At 40.2% G+C, this 21,603-nt stretch overlaps 1 protein-coding gene across 2 annotated transcripts in view; it reads right to left on the reverse strand.

Moving 5' to 3' along the window:
* The window catches only part of pik3c3.L (phosphatidylinositol 3-kinase catalytic subunit type 3 L homeolog), a 155,262-nt gene that overhangs the window by 46,795 nt on the left and 86,864 nt on the right, over positions 1-21,603 (reverse strand). For both annotated transcript variants that reach the window (XM_018246626.2, NM_001093367.1), the window contains 2 exon segments: positions 17,356-17,524; positions 8,560-8,650 (listed from right to left, as the gene is read on the reverse strand). In XM_018246626.2, the coding sequence (XP_018102115.1) occupies positions 8,560-8,650; positions 17,356-17,524 (260 nt within the window).

Raw genomic sequence — 21,603 nt, forward strand, 5'->3', positions numbered from 1 at the left:
AGTCCCTATCAGTGGGGTGACAAATTCGCCAAGTATCCATCAACCGGTTAGTGTAGAGTTGAGATTTTATATTTTTAATTGTGCTAAAGGGTACACAGGATTTCCCAGTCGATGTATCAACCCTAGGATCTAGAGAGACATTGAAGTCACCACCCATGACAAGTACCCCCTCAGAAAAACCATCAAGTCGGGTCAATAAACTCTCCATAAATTTATGCTGGCTGTGATTTAGCGCATAAGCATTAATCAGCGTCAAAATCTGGCCTGAGATATTAACTTTAATGCAAATGTACCGTCCCCTGGGATCCACGATCGAATCTATTACCGAAAAATTAAGATTTTTATGGAAAGCAATTGTCACTCCTTTACTTTTAGAATTAGGGTTATCGCTGAAGAACCATGTTTGATAATACCTATTTGTAAATTGTGGCCTGTGACCCGACTTGAAGTGAGTTTCCTGTAACGTTGTTATCATAACTTTTTGTTTATGCAAACCTGTCAATATTTGCGACCTCTTTGTTGGAGAATTAAAGCCACGGACATTGTAGGAGCAAATCTTAACGTCAGACATAGTTAGATAGATATGCATTCATGTAGACAGAGCAGTGACCAAGTGACTGAAAGAGAGGAATAGGCATTAACATCAAAAACAATGTTTTCCCAAAACATTTTAACTGTTTGAAAAAATGAACCAAACCATCAACAAAAAAGCAAATAGTAAAGGCAAACCTTACATAAATCTCGGATGGTTCAAATACCCTATGTGGGGGAGTAGGGTATAGTATGGACTGCGACATTAAGATGGTTATAGAAATGTGGCAGCAACCTAGCCGGGCTAGTGCAACAGAGTAACACAAGAAAAATGCAACATTAATATGTAATGCTTCTGGACCCTTAGAGTGTCAGACAAGCATGGTACTTGAAAAAATAGTAAGTACGTTCAAATGGAACAAAGAGTCACATAACGCTTTCAGGAAGTTACCACTCTTTTCTTGGTCGGAGTACTGGGGCCACTTCGCGGTGTATGTTCTCTGACTGGGCGATTCTTTGAAGTAGCAGAGTTGCTCCGTTGATCAGCGGTAGACATGAGCCATTCCCAGGAGTGCCAATTCGGGACCGAAATCTGTGGAAGGTCCAGGTGTTGCAGGAAAGTGGGGACATCCCTAGGAGCCCTGATAGTAATCGGCTTACCATTTCTCAAAACAGACAGGGCAAAAGGGAATCCCCATTTATAGCGTATGTCCCGTTCTTTAAGAAGATCCAATACAGGTTTAAGAGCTCTCCTCTGACGTAGGGTATTCCTGGAAAGATCTTGGAATAGCCTCACTTTGGCATTAGCAAAATCAATCTCATTTTTGTTTCTGGCTTTCAGCATGATGGCCTCTTTCACCTTATAAAAGTGGACTCTACAAATAACATCACGTGGAGAATCAGATAAAAGATCTTTCGGCCTCAATTCTCTATGAACTCTGTCCAGTATAATAGATTTCTCAGGTTGTTCGCCCAAAAGCATATTAAACAGGGCAATTATTGCAGTAGAAAGTTCTTGTTGGCCTACCGACTCAGGAAGGCCTTTGACCCTAATATTATTCCGTCTAGATCGGTTTTCTTGATCATCCAAAAGAGTCTGCAGATGGCAGAAGCGGGCCTCATATTGAGTGATCGTCACATCCATTTGAGCAATGTGCTCTGAGTTAGTGAGAACTGACGTCTCCAATTGAGAATATTTCTCCCCGACGTCAGACAATTTACCATGCAGGGCGGCAATCTCTATCTTTAATGCAGATTCAGTATCATGAACAAGCGTCTCAATATCTCTCCGAGATGGTAATGAGAGAATATGTGCCCTTAATTCCCAATCCATCTGCGTGGTAGCGGTATCATTGTTAGTGCGCGGCATGCGCTGTCCTAGACCGCCATTTTGAGGTGACTGCTGTGACGCAGTTTGCTGTGGCTGGGGAAATACAGGCTCGGAGGCTGGTTCGGGCCTAGAGGCCAAAATGACCCCTTTATCCGATGGAGGATTAATGGAAGCCATTGCAGGAGGGGGAGATAGAGACAGTTGCCAATCCTCCCCACTCTCCCAGTGCGGGGAGGCCGCTGTAGGTACGGCAGTGACGGGGTCAACGGCAGTTACAGGATCAACAGAAGGTAAGGGCACTATACCTGCCGCCATATCCGATTCTGCTGGACAGTCAGTGCTCGTCTCGGGGTCCTCTGGGGAATCAGGCAGATCCTTTCCCATGTGCGTCAATGTCAAAGATGGCGCCTCGTCGGGCGAACCCTCGCGGACATCTGAGCAAGATACAGACCGTCTTTGAAAAAATCTCGTCAAACGAGTTGTCTGAGCAATCTCCAGGTCATCAGGACTCTTCCGACCTCTTTTATTCTTGCCCATAGCGAAATACAGGTCCAAAAGCAAGCTCAAAGCTGACTCTGTGCACGGAGCTCAAACAGCTAACGTCTGCTCGCGGCCATAGCCAAACCACGCCCCCCTCCCGTGTAAATTTTGACGCAAGCATCAATTTTGACACTGGAGGAGGGTCCGAATAATGTTGACGCACAACGGTTTTGGAGTGAGCGACTTTTCCGTTGCACATCCACATTTTTTTCCCCTGTGAATTTTTGCATTTATTCGTGAAACACGGAAATTTGCCGCAGATTCGTGCCTGCGGAATTTAATTGCCCATCACTACTCATAGTAAATAAAATTTAAAGGAAAGTTTGATACCAGCTATTTGAGTAAAGGAACATCCAACTAGATATGTGGACAATTGATTTGGGAATTATTATTAATCATATCGATAATGATATGATCTAATGCAAACACTGTGTTGTATCTCAACCAATTTTCATTTTTATTTGAAAGCCAACATCGTAGCTCAAATGAATATTGACATAACTTAGACAACAAGCACAATTTCATTTTACAGTTCAATCCAAATGGATCTTTAGCTAATTTGAGTTTCTTGAAATATATATAGATTTTTTATTTAAGGCTTAAGGAACAAAAAATCAATGGGCAAACGTGAAACCAGTCATTTAATGTACCAGCAAGGCTTAGTATTATCTGGTTAAATGACTCTGAACGCATACGTCATTAGGTTTCAAAGGGGAAAAGCCTTGTTGGATTTAATACATTTTCAGCAAGATAATTTAAAGACAATAAAACTGTTTATTTTGTGCTCTAATGACACAACAAAGCCCCAGAGAAACAAATCACTGACACATAATCATATTTTATAGGCCATATCTTCTTTGTTTAGTATGGAAGATGGTTGGATCAAACCAAAAGGTCTAGGGGATGGAACATGATATCAGCTATGAACGGAAACCAATTTTATTGATTACACTGGGCCAGAGGTGTTTCCAGGAACTAGGGAAAGGTTAAAGGTTCAATGAGCTTTTAGTTACAACCAAAATGATAATATATTCTACAAAACTGGAGAATACATGCAGAACACTCACATATAAAATTGCTTCTTTGGTAAAGAGCCTTCTTGAGAAAATTACCATGTCACATTTTTGCAGCATTTTACACAGTAACATAGTACGTTAAGGTTGAAAAAAAGACACATGTTCATCAAGTTCCACCTTAAGTCTGTATGTAACCTGCCTAACTACTAGTTAATCCAGAGGAAGGCAAGAAACCAGTGTCGGACTGGGATGCAGAGGCCCACCAGAAAACCCTAGACCGGGGCCCACCAGAAAACTTTAGACCATGGGCCCACTTTCCAAACTATTATTCCTCTCGTCATTTAACCTCTTTATTCTCCTAGTTTTTTATATCTCCTTACTATACTCTAGTCTTTCAACATTAAGCCTATTTGTTCCCATGAAGAGATAGGGAATGACCATGAAATAGACTAAACGGTTAGAAGCAAGAGGGCCCATCGGGAGTTTTCCTGGTATCCTGGTGGGCCAGTCCGACACTGCAAGAAACCCCTGTTTGCTGCCTCTCCAATTTGCCTTGGAGGGGAAAAATTCCTTCCTGACTCCAAGATGGCAATTGGATCAGTCCCTGGATCAACTTGTACTATGAGCTATCTTCCACAACCCTGTATTCCCTCAATTGCTAAACACCATCCAACCCCTTCTTAAAGTTATCTAATGTATCATCCAGTATGACTGATCCAGAGAAATCATCCCATTTACATCAATCTGTGGCCAAAGGCACGTTCATCAGGAGGTAATTAACCTGCTGGTACAGTATGTTTTGCACAGAATTTAACCATGGATGTTGAGTTTTTTTACAACTGATCTGACTTATTTTGGAGCCTACAATAACATTATTTGGCTTCTAACAGAACAGAACTAGAAAAGGAACAATTGACTCTTGCTGTCTGAGCTGCAAGACAACATTAACCAACGAGAATGTTGCATCTCAAATATAGGGTGAAGAAGACTCAAGGGGTGAGTCAATAAACTTAGATTCTGGGAAAGCAAGGTTTAACTCCCATATGTCAACTCATTGAGCTTGAGTAACCTATTTAATCTACCTGTGCCTTTGAGATATACAGGAGATAGTGGGAGACATAAACAGGGATTTGCAACTAAGTGAGTATTCTATGTATAGTGTTGCATATATTTAGCATTAAAAGAAAAAAAGATAATAATCGTACATAAAAACCGTTAAGTGTAGAGTTTTTTGCTACTATAGTGCTACTCCCACTATTTAAGGGCATCTCACCTTGGGGTGTCTCCTCCATGATAGTAATTACTACCAAGAAAAAGACATATAAAGTAGAAAAAAGTGCTCATTTAGACTATACAGTACTTTCCAAATGTATCAATTACCGCCATATCTCAGTCATACTACAGAGCTCACTTTTCTGATATAAATATATAAAGGACACAGAAACACGGATTACTTAGATGTTGTTAAAGCCAAACCAGAAAACGCTTTCATCATCATATTCCAAAGATCACCACGTCTTGTAAAACGAGGGAAAAACCAGCGACCAAAGTCGATATCATAAGATTCCTTATCCCAAGTTTCTCCAATCAATTCAATGCAAACTGGCAGAAGCAGAGGTTGGAGGAGTCATTGATCTTACAGATTTGTGAACTTACAACATTGACTGGTGAGAAATCAATGGCACTGCAGGTCAAATAACACAAGGCCTTTTCAGATGCAGAACAGAAAAGGTGCTCAATACACGCTTAGACTTCACATATGAAATTACATGTTGATAGCCTAGTAATGCTTATTTCATCATTTAAATACATATGGGTTTCTGCAGGTCATAAGGGTAAAAAGTCACAGTCATCAGTGTTTACAGTGTTCGGAACATTAATCGGCTGGGACGGATTCTTCCAAGGACAGAGAGGACACATAGATCTCCTTCTAAATGTTGCCTTCTCCAAAGGAATGGCTCATTTCTATTTACAACAGGAAGGTTTTGGAATTCTAAAGGACACTGGTCTTTAAAGTACACTCTTCCACTTTGCCTGTACACTGTTCATCACCTATACATGACAAGACTCATTGACCAGTCTCCAAGGTTACAGATCCATAAGAAAAATAAGACATGTTATCAATAATGTTTAAAGTGAAAATAACACCTTATTTTTTTGGCTGTGCACATTTCCCTCTGGCGTCTGTGTTATTCTCTCTAAAACTGCCCTGTAGTGCTCTGTCCTACAGCCAAAAGGCTAAGAGAACAACACTGCAGAAAGGAATTCCCAGGTGGCACTCAAGTCACTTGGGAAATATCGATCTATATTGATCACAATAAGGTGTAATTGGGAGTGGAGACAATCTCTTCCCCTAACCCAACGCTGGTGCCAAAGCTCAAGAACCAGTATACACCTGCCCCTCAACCAGCTAGCCAGGCTAGTGCCTAAATGCTGAAGTGAAGTATCAAAGAAAGAGTTGGGGAACCGGAAAGAGTAGGGAACAATTTATATAAGTGATCCCCAACCAGTGGTTCCCAAGTAACATGTTGCTCACCAACCTCTTGGATGTTGCTCCCAGTGGCCTTAAAGGAGGAGCTTATTTTTGAATTCCAGGCTTGGAGGCAAGTTTTTGTTGTATAAAAAACAGGTGTAATGCCAAGCAGAACCGACTCTCAGAGCCTCACATAGGCCATAGCTTGGGGCAAAGAGTAGTTTGTTTATACAAAATACAATATCTCCATTTGAATAAATGACCCTGTTAAGAGTTGCATAATGCCCCTTTAATTAACCCTAATTTACACCCCTGATGTTTACTGTACGTTACCATGCGGAAAACGATCAATACCGTGATGTCACATTCGGTTTCTGTGATGTCACTTCTGGTTCTGCTGCTCCAGGTGTCGTAGGTGGGTAAGCAGGTTACGAGTTGCAATTGGAGTAATCTGGTAGGGGTTGGGTGTGGGTTTAAAATAACAGACCCATGCAGGACTCTACCACTAATATATAAAGACATTTTCCCTGATTTTACATTTTCCTGGATGTTACACCTTTTTTTGTGATCCCCCTGAAAAGCCTAAAATAGGGGTTCAACTGTATTCATCTTATATATATTTCTTCCATAGCTGCTACAGTGCAAATCCATTAATAAAAAAATGGTCACCAGCACCCTCACATAATAAATGGTTAAAAATAAAGGAAATGCACAATTGTCTATAACGCACCGTGTCTTCTTCCAAATGTCTGCGTTTCCAAATTCTAACGGCATATTACAAGGTGTCTGGCAATGTACAAATCACAGAGCGGCTCCTCTTCTTGATTACTCAATTGTGTTCACAGTAATGTAAAATATGCCTGTTCCGACTTCTAATCATCTGTTTAATAAAATGAAATCCCTCTGTCTTGCTGCTTTATTAATAGAGTCGTGAACTCCCTTTCGAGGCAGAGATAAAGAAGCAGCACAGAGGCTGCATGTATAAGTTGAGACATTCGGGCAGGTTGTTAAAGTGATGGTCATGGTCAGTGACTTCGCAGCCTTTCCAGAAACGCCCTGAAGATTAACGACTTGTCATTAAAAGCACAGGGCACAAGGTTTCACTGTAGCTGCTACTGGTCACTTCATCTGTCATTGGCTGTTATTACTACTGCTGGAAAATGAAAGCACTATCATAAAATAACAAAAAAACTTTCTGTTTTTCTTCTTCTTGTTCGAACAATTGGTGCATCACAAAAACTTCTGCACCAGTAGGGCACAATATTTCAGTTACCCCTTAAGCCAGGGATCTACTTTCTCTCTAAGGGTCCAGGAAAACTCCCTCATTCTCTCAATAGCCCTCTATCATATAACTTTCCTTCTGCCTACAGCACAAAAGCAAAACATTTAGATTTGTCCACTTTTACTGTAGCTGCCCCTGTGATGTTCATAAAGGCACCACCAATATTTTTATACAAACATCAGAGACGCCACAATATGAATATGGACAATGGTGTCATCCCAGTTTTCATACAAGCATGGCATTAAAGGAGAAGGAAAGGCTAAAATTAAGTGAGCTTTATCAGAAAGGTCTATATAAATACACCTGTAAACCCTCAAAGTAATGCTGCTCTGAGTCCTCTGTCAAAAGAAACATCACATTACTTTCCTTCTATTGTGTACTCATGGGCTTCTGTATCAGACTTCCTGTTTTCAGCTTAAACCTCCAGGGCTAGGGCTCGAGCATGCTCAGTTTGCTCCTCTCCCCCTCCCTCCTCCCATCCCTGCTGTAATCTGAGCTCAGAGCTGTAAGTGAGTAGGGAGATACTCAGGCAGGAAGTGATGTCACACCAAGCTTATATGGCAGCTTCTATCCTAAACAAACAAGACAGACTCTAGAGCTGTTTACTCAAATATGGTAAATCATTCTGCAGAATAAATATAGCGTTTTAGCTTGCACTATTGTGGCTAATCTGTTGACAGTAAACTGTCTTGGAGCTTTCCTTCTCCTTTAATATTACATATCTAGTCATAATCCTCAAAAATTAAAAAAAAAACCGATGCACGTGGACCACCTGAGGCCCCAACCCTGATATAGAGAGCACTCACCTACCCATCACCCTCTTATATACATGATTACAACATTATGATATGCCATCATTAAAGCATTAAAAGAGATGATGCACCTTTATTTTTGGGATATGGCAGGGAGCTCTTATATACAAATATAGATGGAACCACTTGAATTGTCCATCTGGCATAAGTAGTCAAGCCCTCTGAATGTTGGTTGAGTTACAGTGTTGCCATCGGGACAGGACAGCTGTCTAGAGCCCAGGTAAAGCAAAGGGCCCAGTCTGTGCCAAAAGGACAGGTTTTAGGGGATCAGGTGTTGGGTAGATCGGGCAGGATTCAGATGGATTAAGGGCATAGCCGGGTGGTCATATGGAGTCCTATTGTTCCAACAACTGACCAGACAATTGTGTGCCATAATGACAACTAGTTGAACAAGAACCCAATTCACATGGTTCACACAGAAGTATGGTCATTTCCAGTTTCTCACTGATATGTCACTCCTGCACCCCCTCTTTTCCCTTTTTTTTCCTGTACCCCCAAAAATCTTTCAATTGTTACATAAAGAATTTACAATAAAATAATGAGCATATACTGTTTACAATTCTTAGTTGTCTTACCTTTTTAACTGTTTTATCTGGTTCTAATGCAATATCGGGGATGTTGGCATCAACCATGAGAGAGAATAAGTTAAGGATCAAATTGGAATACCTGTAACAACAAAACACAATATAGAAATATAGAAAATCTGCACATGGCAATACAAAATGCTTAATTTGTTGTTTATGAATACTCTGTCTTACAAGGAAGCCATTACTTGACTGGAGATCCCTTTCTATTTGCTTCCAACTCAAGAATCTTGAGATCTACTGTATTATTATTAATAATGATAACAAGTAGTTATAAAACATTAACATTTTACTGCAATGTTGCACAATAAATGGGTGTATTCCTCAAATACACCTGAAAGCATAGAAAAAAGAAAAAAAAGAGGGCCCTGCCCAAAATAGTTTACAATCTCAAAGGAGAAGGGGTTGAGACACAAAGTGCGGAGATGGCAAGGCTTTATATAATATATACAGTATTTATATATACTCCACTTTAAAACAATACCCAGGTGCAAGGTACAATAAGCATATATTCCAAAAAAGACCAACAACACAGGGATTTAGAAACAATCTGTAACATTATATCATACAGTATTTTCATGGCATTATGGGTAATAAATGGTTGTATTTTGGAAACATAGGTGAAAGATACACGATTTAGCAAGTTACTAAATATGAGAAGTGCATATTACCTCTAAGCACCAGACCTAAGGAAATGGTGTGATAATAGAGTTGTTATCTGTGATGAGATGCTTATGGGATGTTGAGGGTGTGGTATGATCGAAAGAGAACCATTCTGTCTTAGAGATAAATTGAAGTAGAGATTGCAAACAGGCTGGAAGAGACCCGAGTTAAGAGCTTTGTGTTGAGATCAGGAGAGGAAAATAGAAAATAAATTACCCTCACACACCCTGGCCTTCCCGATCTGTACGAATCCCAGGTGCTCAATGAAGGAGGCGTTGGCAACCTCAAATTCAGCATGAAAAGCAGAGAAATCACTGGCACAACTTGGGTTATTTCTAGCAGGGAAAACCCTTGCTCATTTATTGCGGATGCAACGTTTCGGGGCATAACATCCTTTGTCAAGCTTGACAAAGGGGATACGCCCCGAAACGTTGCATCAGGAGAGGAAAGACATCATTTGAGTATTGTCAGCAAGGCAGGGTTGGCATTGTGGAGAAGTAAAGAGTAGGCAGGTTGTGAGGAGGCTTGAGACTTCCTCTTCATTATCACGTGAGGTTCTGAGACTTCTTCTTCAGTCACAGGGGAGAAAGATAACAGAGAAGACTGGGTAGTGTGGAGGGGGCGAGGTTAATGGCTTGAGTATGTGATGTAATTTCTGATTATGTCAATGTTGCTTTTGAAGGGCTGAGCAATATTTTGAGCAGTGACTGGAGGGAATGGAGTGAACAGTGAATCAGAGGTAGAGAGAAGTTGAGCAGGTTTTTTAGAGAGTGAATTAATGGGTTCAGTAAAGTAGATTTTTTTAGCTAAGCAGAGGCTGGTATTATATGAAATAGAGTGGATTGGCATCTGCAAAAATTGGTTTCTGATTTTTTTTCTGATTTACTGCAACAACGCGCAAGTATATGTGACCGTCTTTGAGGAGTTTTATGCCAAGATTGGAGGTCTTGTGTTGGCAGGAGCAAGCTTATTAAGGGCAGTGGTGAGGATGTTGCGGTAGTTAGAGGTAACCAGATAAGGACAGGAGATGTTACAAATATTAGAGTAAAGAGTCAATGGAAGAAGAGAGAAGTTACATGTCTAGTGTCTAGAGGAACTAGTGTATGGAGAGAGTTAGCAAGAGTTAAGATGTGAGAAGATTGTGATCAGAGAGGGGAAAGGGAAATTAGTAAAGTTGAAAATTGAGCAAAATCTGGAGAAGATCATGAGAGTTACTGCTGAAGTGAGAGGGAGAATGTGGGCAAAGAGAAAAGCTAAAGGAAGATGTTAGTGAAACAAGTTTAGATACAGCAGGGGCATTAGGATTAGGATTGTTGGCTGTCACCTAGAGTGATTGATGGACTGTCAGATAAAGAAGTAGGAAAGCCAAGCAGCAAAGTTGTCAGAAATTGTGAGGTTGGTCCAGGAAGTGGGTAAATAACAGCAATTCTAAGTGATACAGGAGAAAGAGGGAACTGCATCAATAAAGAACTCAATGTCCTCCAGAAAGGATCATCAAACACTTCAGGGTCAACATCTAAAGGACAAAAAGGATTCACTGCTTACCTTGGTTAAAGAGGCAAAGGTACCAAAACCCATGAGGGGGAAGGTCAAATCAGACTGACAGACAAAAAAAGTCAAGCGGACGCCAGACTTGTCTTTAAAAACTCACAACTCATTAAAACTTTCTCGACAGTCAAGAAATTATTGATTAATATGGAAAATATTGACCTGCCAAGAATCCTTCAGGGTTTTTCAAATCTGCCTCTAAAAGTTCATACAAAGATGAATTTTCGCTGTAGCAATGCTCAAGTCAGCTGGCAACATTCCATGGGATTTCTAGGAATTGATATTATTCAATATAAAAAGAAATCCCGTCCATCTGTGGCCATGCATTTTATTTTCTTGTATTTGATATTGCTCAGATTGCATCAACTCTTGTTTCCATTGTCTGTGCGCCCATTAGTATTCTGATCTTGTAATCGGAGCGGAACATTATACATAACATTATACATTCGTGCCAATGCAAGAGATTGTGCCGGGGTCAATACTGATAAAGCATTTCATATACACTTGAGACCGTGTTGGCAGTTCAATGTTCCCTTTCAGTCATTTGATGACCACAGTGATGAGTCAAAGCCGATGGGACTTGCAAGTAATTATCAGGTAATGTTAACAGGAATACAATATTTCTGCCGAAATGTAGCAGTGGGACGACATCAATTTTCCATGTGAAATTACACAGTAAATTGAGCAGCATTTCCCATACCCACATACACTAAATAAGGATGTGCAACAGCAAAGATACTCACTAAAAAAACTCATAAGGAGCAAAGTAAAGTATTAATAAGGCACACAACATCCGAGGGGTGTTTCTAGGTAGTTTAGAATTGAATATTAACAGTACATAGTGATGACTCCAGTTACAAACAAAGCCTACTTGTGTCACTTGACTTTGAAAGTTGTATTATAAAAAACAAAATTAAATCACTTGTAAAAAATTTGGATTTTAGATGTCACCTTGTACAGTAGTTTCATGACCTGCATTAAATAACTTGTCCCGCAGCCCTTCTTTGCCTATATGGTCACAGAAACCCTCAGTGACTTCTGATATCCTTATCATTTACAGTAGGGGGTACATTATCCCTTATAATACATGAGTGATACTCAGAGTTCCCTGTATAACTCAGCCTGCAGCCTTGTGCCTTTATATCGTCACAGAACCCCTCAGTGACTTCTAATATCCTTATCACTTACAGTAGGGGGTACATTATCCCTTATAATACATGAGTGATACTCAGAGTTCCCTGTATAACTCAGCCTGCAGCCTTGTGCCTTTATATCGTCACAGAACCCCTCAGTGACTTCTAATATCCTTATCACTTACAGTAGGGGGTACATTATCCCTTATAATACATGAGTGATACTCAGAGTTCCCTGTATAACTCAGCCTGCAGCCTTGTGTCTTTATATGGTCACAGAACAACCCCTCAGTGACTTCTAATATCCTTATCATTTACAGTAGGGGGTTTATTATCCCTTATAATACATGAGTGATACTTAGAGTTCCCTGTATAACTCAGCCTGCAGCCTTGTGCCTTTATATGGTCACAGAACAACTCCTCAGTGACTTCTAATATCCTTATCACTTACAGTAGGGGGTACATTATCCCTTATAATACATGAGTGATACTCAGAGTTCCCTGTATAACTCAGCCTGCAGCCTTGTGCCTTTATATGGTCACAGAACAACCCCTCAGTGACTTCTAATATCCTTATTATTTACAGTAGGGGGTAAATTATCCCTTATAATACATGAGTGATACTCAGAGTTCCCTGTATAACTCAGCCTGCAGCCTTGTGCCTTTATATGGTCACAGAACAACCCCTCAGTGACTTCTAATATCCTTATCATTTACAGTAGGGGGTACATTATCTCTTATAACACATGAGTGATACTGTACATTATTCCCTGTATAATACACAAAAGCCATGAATATCCTGTAAATTATATCCTTATAAACGGTGAGTAGTGATGTCATCAGTTATAAACGGTGAGTAGTGATGTCATTTCTGTTACATGACTCACTAAAATTTGTGTATTATAATAAATAAAGTACCCCCAGTTGTAAAATATGAGGATATTAGAAGTTACCTCGGAGTTCCATGACCCGTATAAAAACACTCGGCCTTCGGCCTCGTGTTTTTATATGGTCATGAAACTCCTCGGTAACTAATAATATCCTTATATTTTACAAGAGGGGGTACTTTATTCACTATATAATCTACAAGTTGCAGCCTTTACTATGCATCAGTATGTAAATTGTATCCTTATAAATGGCATGTTACGACATCAGAATTCACTGTTTATAACATAAAGAAACATGGGAAGTTAAGAGAGTAAATTTTTGGTTAAATTATAACTGTAAATTAACTAAAGATACATCAAGAATCCTACTTTATAACAATACAAAACACAAACAAGATGTTATTTTCTTTTATAAATTGAGATGGGTCAATCAATATTACCAAGATCCATTGAGCTGAGAGCCAATTGTTATTAGTAAGATCAGTCAATATTATACTTTATCCCATTTCAAAAACAACCGCAAAGTTTGGAGAGACAAAAATATTGTGAATTCATGTCTCTTATTTTAGACATTTTGACACAGTTTTATTACTTTTGTGCCTTTTGTTCATTCCCGATAAAGCTGCGCTGATAGACAGGGACATTTTGCCTCAGTATCAGCGTGGGCTGAACCAAGACCCAAATGATTTCAATCTGAGGGATTGACACCTTTAATAAAAAAGTCTAAATATTTAAATCCCTTTTTTTATACTTTCATTATTTCACTGGTAACGAAGCACAGAACGGGCATCGTTCCAACGTAATCTCTGCCAATGAAATGTTGTTTGAAGAATTTGTATCTACAAAGGAATTGTCACTCAGGAGTATTCTGTAGGGATGTGGCATTAAGATCTAATCTCGGATACACAGCATGTATGTACAAGAGGCTGATTTGGGCTCAGAACCTATTCTAGATCAGTACTACATTCACAGGAATTATCTGTGCCATGGCACTGGATGTTTTCAGCCGAGGATCAAATACTTTGATAAGAGGTTGGGTGGTGGCCAGTCAGAACTGCATCCTACACAAACCTGTCAAATGACCCAAGAGATACTTCTGAAATTAGTTGACTGGCTAATTATTATAAGAGCAAGAATACCATTGAGGGTCACTTTGGAATGTAGACTCAGGGTCGGACTGGGCTGACGGGAACTGGAAAAAAAATGAGTGGGCCCAGGCTCTCTTGGGACAGACACTCTTCCTACTTGAAACACTGATAATCTCCCTACCTCCCTCCCTGGCCCTGGTCGATGCCGCGTGAAAAATAGGTAAGTGCGGGGGGCCAGAGGGGGATTGCGGCTGGGATGGAGAGGCAGAGGGTGCTTTGTACCTGGGGGGCCAGTCCAACGCTGCATAGACTTCAAGTTGGACAATTCTGATTTTGGGTAAGGATAACATGCAGATGACAATCATCCTGTCAGGACCCAGCAGAGCAGGTCCGGGTTGAGCCGACGTCATCTCACGCTCTAGCCGACGTCTCCATGCCAGTGCCTGTTGTTAGCACCGGCGCATGTTCTGATGCGCACGTGCGTTTTAGCGCAGGCACGCGTTCTGATGTGCAGGCGCACGTTCTGACGCACACTTGTGTTCTGATGCAGGCGCGAGTTCTGGGGTTAAAAGGTCGCTCAGGCCTAGGCTCAATGCGAGGTGATCGTCTCTACTGACACTAAGCATATTTGACTACTGATGATTATTCTGATTACGACTAAGGCTTGTTCTTGACTATTCTTCTGATTATCCCTGGATTCCTGTGATTGCTACTTCTGATTTCGACCTTGGCTTCTCCTGACTACTCTGCTTGATTATCCCCAATTGGCACCTGCTTCCTGATCGTTTTCTGTGTATGACCCGGCCTGTTCCTGACTTCGTCTCATCAATTGCATATAAGTGCTGAGTCCTTATTCACAAACTGTTATTTCTGCGGGCTCACCTAGCACTCCTGCTATTCCTTATCTGGGACCGTCCTGTACCAACTTCCAGGGCGCAGCTCCATGGGAAGCGTGGGGGAGGCTTATACCTTCAGACTCGCCTTGATACCTGACACATCCCCTTATCTAACCAAAGAGGGTGCATTCAAGAGGGGTAGGTTGCAAACGTAACCAGTGTTGGTGTTCTAGAATGGTCATGATTGAGAGTGTATACTGATGAAATTCAGCAAGGTGTCCAAACATACTCCTGCACTCCAACATGGTTGTCAATGTGTCCATCCTGCCTGATGAACGATGCAGAACTGAGTTTATTGGAGTGAGAACCCTTGAGCGAATGCCACTGTAAACTTGACGGTACCTCCAAGGTTACCACAGTGAGTTGCGTCAATGAACACAAGTGCCACTGCATCTAATTTGACACATCGGGTGCAACTCTGGCAGATTTAACTCGTAGCACCTCCACGGTTATGCTGGAATTATAGGGAAAAAGCAGCAGCTGATTTATGTCTGAATTTTTTCTTAACCCCTCTGCTCAAGAATAGGAAAAGTTTGCTCCACTTGTATTTATCAAGAGTAGATGGTTTCAGCTCCCTTATTTGAAGTGCATAAGTTCCACCAAAATTCAACTCCCCTCGCCATGCAACTATAATAATAATAATGATCTCTAAACAGCCTCACCAAGCCCTTGAATGTTGCTCCAAGTGACCGCAAATCAGTTGTTTATTTTTGAATAAAACCAGGTGTTCCTTAATTCTTTTTGCATTGAATGTGGGGACCCCCCTATCTAGCAGTTGCAAAACACAGTAAATTATGGAATGCGTCTCCCTGAAGCAAGCCCGAAGCTGCAAGAATTCTTGAATATAAATGATATTTTATTCACACAAGTACACAGAGGACTAATAATTATTACATTCATTAAAGTATGGGAAGTCCTTGGGTTTTCTCTACTGAATTTTTGAATATACTTAAAGAGCGGAGACCTAATTATTTTGCTTCTTCAGCTGTAATTGCCGAAAACATAAAGAGCGCAGGAACATTAGGAAATGTTAGTTATTTAGTTATCTTTTTTTAATCTTTCAAAGGCTTTCATTAGGATTTTATAGGAGACAGAGAGAGACATTTTGCGGATACAGCAGTCTAAACCCTAAAGTGCTTTAGGGGCTTCAACAACAGGCAAATAATGAACTAATTCCGCTGAAGTACATTTTGCAATTTTATAGCTTTCATTCCCCCGGGACGCTGCAAGGCCCAAGGTGGTCATGTAGGTGGCCCAAGATTTAATTAAAAATTGCCGTCATGGATTATAAAAATGTAGCCATGAAATTAAGACACGTTACATTTGAGTTCCAGCTGAATGCCCAAACTCTAATCTATCAGTGTATGACTGTACCACAATTAATGATAAGTAATAAACACATTTTTTAACATTTATGATTTTGGTTAGAAATGGGGAAAAAAAATGTGCATGTGTTAAGGTGGCCATACATGGGCAGTTGCCTATTCGGGTCCGTTAAACAGATTTGGCAGTTTATTCATACTTTTTGAAGAAACAGGTAACTGTGATGGATATAGTAGGGGTTTCTGTGTTATGTGGGCCTCTTTATCAAATTTTGGTTTGGAAGCCGGAGTTCCCCTTTAACTTAAGAATATTCATTGTAGGACGCACAGACACAGATGGAGCCTTGCTTTGACATCACACAGCATTCAATAAAAAAGGGTGTGACGCCCATCATTTAAATGGAATAACACAGTGGTACATGCGGATACATACATACAAAATATAGACTGAGCGAGTGTTAAGGAGGCCATACATGCACTTACCACATACCCACTCCACCTAACTGGCCAACCGAATTGGTGACCTTACATGTGTATACAGAAACATACTCAAACGCCTCTTGCTTGAAACAAATGTAGATGGAGCAAGAGCTAAGGTGGTCATACAAGCCCTTACCACATATCTGCTATACTTAATCAGCCAACCTAACTGGTTATATCACACATCTATACAAAAACATACTTAAAAAGCCTCTTGCTCATAACAAATGTAGATGGAGCAAGAGTTAAAGCAGTCATACACGCTCTTGCCACATATCTGCTCCACTTAATCAGCCAACCTAACTGGTTATATAGCAGTTACAATATCATACTCAAAAGACCTCTTACTCGTTACAAATGTTGATAGAGCTAGCGTTAATGCGGTCATAAACACGCTTACCACATTAATGCTCCACGTAATTGGCCAACATAATTCGTATCAAACATCTATACAAAAACACTCAAAAGGAATCTTGCTAGCAACAAAGTTAGATGGAGCAAGAGTTAATGTGGTCATAAACACACTTACCACATACCCACTCTACCTAACTGGCCAACTTAAGCGGTCATATCAAACAGCTATACAAAAATATACTTAAAAAGAATATTGCTAGCAGCAAAGGTAGATGGAGCTAATTTGTTCATAAACACACTTACCACATACCCGCTCTACCTAACTGGCCAACCTAATTGGTTATATGAAACATCTATACAAAAACATATTCAAAAGGAATTTTACTAGCAACAAATGTAGATGGAGCTGTAAGTACCTGCGGAGATGCAAGAACGCGGTGTAACACTGTTTGCGGAAAGCCTGGTACTGCTCACTCTGAGTCCCTCCCATTCCTTCCACCATTTCTTTGTTGAGTTTCATGGGTGGTGGCAGGGGCTTGGGGTCTCTTCCCAGAATGTACCCAAAATCAATGTGGAACAGTTTTCCTGCAAAAACAGAAATAATGAATATTGATTTCAATGTGTAAATATTTAACTGCCGATCCTAAAAATTTACTCTGTTAGTAGGTGAAAATGATTTTCGGGCAGCTTTTCAGGCATACAAATGGTTTTCATAGGCAAGCACACGCCATGTAGTAAATACAAGTCATTTACATTAAATCTTTGATGCATTAAAGATTACAGTTATGATTATACAGATATTTTTGTGAACAAAGCCGGCGGCTTCCACCTAGGCCTCCACATCAGCACATTAGCTCCATGCTCGCTGGGTTCATTAAAGTTTTATGAAGATGAACATGCAGCAAAACCATGAATATAAAAATAAACAAATAGCAATATTTTAGATATCAAAAAAGTATTTTTGGCAGAAAACAAATGGAATTGTGTCCTGCGGAACCAACATACTGTATGAGTTCTCGGTCTCTTTGTAGAGAACACTGAAGAACAGACAAAGAGTCAGCAATCGAGCCACTAAGGGGATGACCATGCTGAGTCCATTTGGGAAGGGATACAAAGAAAGGACCAAGGAAAAGTTAAGAAAGTGATCGGCAGGTGCCCTAAGCATTTATACATTATTTAGTTGCTTCTTCACTGCACAAAGTTGTGCCCTGTTATTATTGCCTGCTGAGCAAAGCCCGCTGTTACACTGTAGAAAGGTAATGTATGCAGATAGACAGGCAGGGAAATCAATAGCAAGCGTTAGGCATTGCAACCTTCCCCAAAGTTACAACTGGTAGACGGTACTAGAAGAATGGTGTTCATAAAGAATAAAGCCAGAGTTCAAATGAACACAGAAATAACAGCATGGCTATATTTCAGGTAGGAATCAGAGCACTTGTTATTTTTTACAGTCTATTTTCAAACTTGCGTATATAAATTAGTATGACAACTTGAGTTTCATTCCTCTGTTGAGGAACTACAACCCCACGACATACAGAAGAAGCAGGAGTAGCAGCACATACTTAATATATATGCTGCACAGCGATGCCAACCCGGATCCAAATGGATGCATGAATTCATCTTGTCCCCTGCAGCGCTCCTGGCTCCACTTCTTTGGGGCGGATATCAGAAAATTCTATTCATTCAGTGGAGCGGGGAAGTTAGATTTCAGGTGCACATTACTGACCACCAATGGGTGTCCAGATAAAGGGCCTTGAACCAGGGTGACACCCTGCAGGTAAGTTGATGTTTGACTTCAGTTTGAAGTTCGCCATACCTGGGGCAAAATTGATTGCCTTACCGAGTGAGTTGCCAGCTAAGTGACCTGTTTATGGGGCCAAAACGAAAAACATCTCTTGCCAATATCTGATCAGGTTTGAGCTACATATTGATCAAAGTCTGGAAAAATCCCATTGAGAGAGAACTGCATTGAGTGTCTTTCTCTTGATGGGTTATTTGGTGGAACTCTTCATGGAAAAACTATGCTGAGGTTGTCACAAAGAAAATAACTTTTGGGAGAGTGACACCCCCCCCCCAGAAGAGATTCCTTGTCCAGAATCAGGGTCAGTCAATCAGATTTATTGTTCTCACTGCAGAGATTGGTGCACAAGAATTATGGGTTACTGGACTCATATAGATGATATTTGGGAATATGCTTTATGTTGCACAGATTGATAATAGACACAATCTAAACACAAGTTATTATGCACTGTGCTATTTGGCAAGCACTTTGGCTATTTTCTTCATTCAAGAGGCTACAGATGAGGCAGCCTTTTTTTCAAAAATGTTCATGTATAGCTGTTACTGTGCCTTTTATATTTTTTTTTTAATTCAATTCACAAAAATCAGTGCAGAGAAATGGTAATGTTTGTCATTCCGGGAGCTCCACTACAGATAGGCTTTACACAGCTGCAAATTTGCCCTGGAGCCCCTTAACATACAGAGTTATCCCCCGTAATGTCAGCACTTTCAAATGCCACAGACATCAGATGGAAGAGACAAGGCTTCCGAGGTCTAATGTCACAGCCATTCTTTTCCAGGCAAGTGCGCTCACACAAAGACATTTATCAACCGGGACATCTTCCTTTATTATTCATATCTCATCCTCCCAGGCAACAGGCTGCATGGTTTCATCCATCCTTCCCTGTGCCCATTTTCCTTCAAAGCTTGGAAATAGTGCACATGCATCCAGTCCATCAAAATAAGCAGGTTCACTTTCCAACTCAGAGATTTATTGTACAACATTCCAACAAATGGGAAATTGTTGGGTATTGTCGCAATTTGCGACTGTACACCTACCATATTCATCAGGGCTAGCCATAAACATTATGGTGGCCGGTGCATAATGGTAATAAATAAATAAATATTACAAGGTATAAAAAGTAATATAGTTCCAATTCAGGGAATACTGGCTGGCTGATGCTCAGTAACATCATGCTTTGTATTGTGTTGTGTGCTACATGCGTATATGCAGAGTGAACATGGACAGGTTGGTGGCCTACTTCCACAAGACTTCCTGTAGAGTAGCACAGGATTTGCACCTTGAAAGGCAACTTTGTAAAACTATTGTCATTGCAAATAAAGTCAGACTAAGTTGTACCCACAAGGAAATTAAGGAATGCCATAGATGGAAGACAACATCTGGGTGAAGATAGTGGACCTTTAACTTACTGTGCACTGATGGTATCCAGTAGAGTTTATTCTAAAGCACCTGGACTTTTTAGAGTCTTCTTGAAAACATTTCACTACACAAGTAAAGTTGAACAGGAGAAGACACTCTGATGAGTGGTGACATGTTTTCAAGTAAAGTCCAGTTGCTTTAGACTTAGCTTTACTAGATACTGTATATCATGACTTAGATCAATGATCCCCAACCAGTAGCTTGTGAGCAAAATGTTGGATATTGCTACCAGTGGCCTTAAAGCAGAAGCTTATTTTTTAATTTCTGGGTTGGGAGCAAGTTTTGGTTGCATAAAAACAAGGTGCACTGCCAAACAGAGCCTTAATGTAGGTTGACAATCCACATAGGGGCTACTAAATGGCCAATCACAGCTCTTATTTGGCACCCCGAGAACATTTTTCATGCTAGTGTTGCTCCCCAACTCCTTTTACTTCTGAATGTTGCTCACAGGTTCAAAAGGTTGGGGATCCCTGACCTAGATGAATGAGAATCTCCAGAGATGTGCACTGATGCTAACTGTGCAATGATGAATGCTAATATTATAAATCCTTTCTCATTGATGAGGTCTATGAAGATTGGAGCCTTCAAGTTTGGTTCTCCAACTTGACAACTGTATCTCTGCTACTAAAGTAGTTCCAAAATTAAGGGTTAGACTCCCATGTACCAGATGGTGTGTGAATAATTTCTCATTTGAGGATTCTTTGTTTTTGCATTAGCCTCTTCAAAATAAGCATTCTTAATGAATTAAAGGGGTGGTTCACCTTTAAGTTGACTTTTAGTATATTTATAGAATCACTAATTCAAAGCAGCTTTTCAATTGGCTTTCATTTTTTCTTTCATAGTTTTTAAATGATTTGCCTTCGTCTTCTGACTCTTCCCATCTCTTAAATCGGGGTAACTGAATCTATCTAAAAAACAAATGCTTCGTAAAGCTACAAATGTATAGTTATTGCAATTTTTGTTACTCATCTTTCTATTCCGATCCTCTCCTATTCATTTGGATCCAACAACTGAAATTGCAAACTGTAGAGCCGCTGAATAAAGAGCTAAATAACACAAAAACAACAAATATTTAAAAAACTAAAACCAATTGCAAAGGGTCTCAGACTATGACTCTTAAGTCATACTAAAACTTAACTCAAAGGTGAACAACCCCTTTCATTTTCAGTCTTTACCACTCAAGAGTCACGTTGCAGTACCTTTGCATGCAACATGATTGGTTAGTAGCATTAGTATTTTGCTGTATGGTTATAGGGCTGCATCTGTGCTATAGAAAAAGCTGGTGGATGCAGAGTTGACTAAAGAAACAAATTGGTATGTCTCCACCCACCCAAAATTGGAGCGCTGTATTCACTCATTTTCAATACGAGAGAGAGAAAGAAAGATACCATATGTCTTTGGAGATATATGCTTTCATGTGGATTTTACTGTACTCCACCTCACT

Source organism: Xenopus laevis, chromosome 1L, assembly GCF_017654675.1.
Source record: "Xenopus laevis strain J_2021 chromosome 1L, Xenopus_laevis_v10.1, whole genome shotgun sequence".
Classification (NCBI taxonomy): domain Eukaryota; kingdom Metazoa; phylum Chordata; class Amphibia; order Anura; family Pipidae; genus Xenopus; species Xenopus laevis.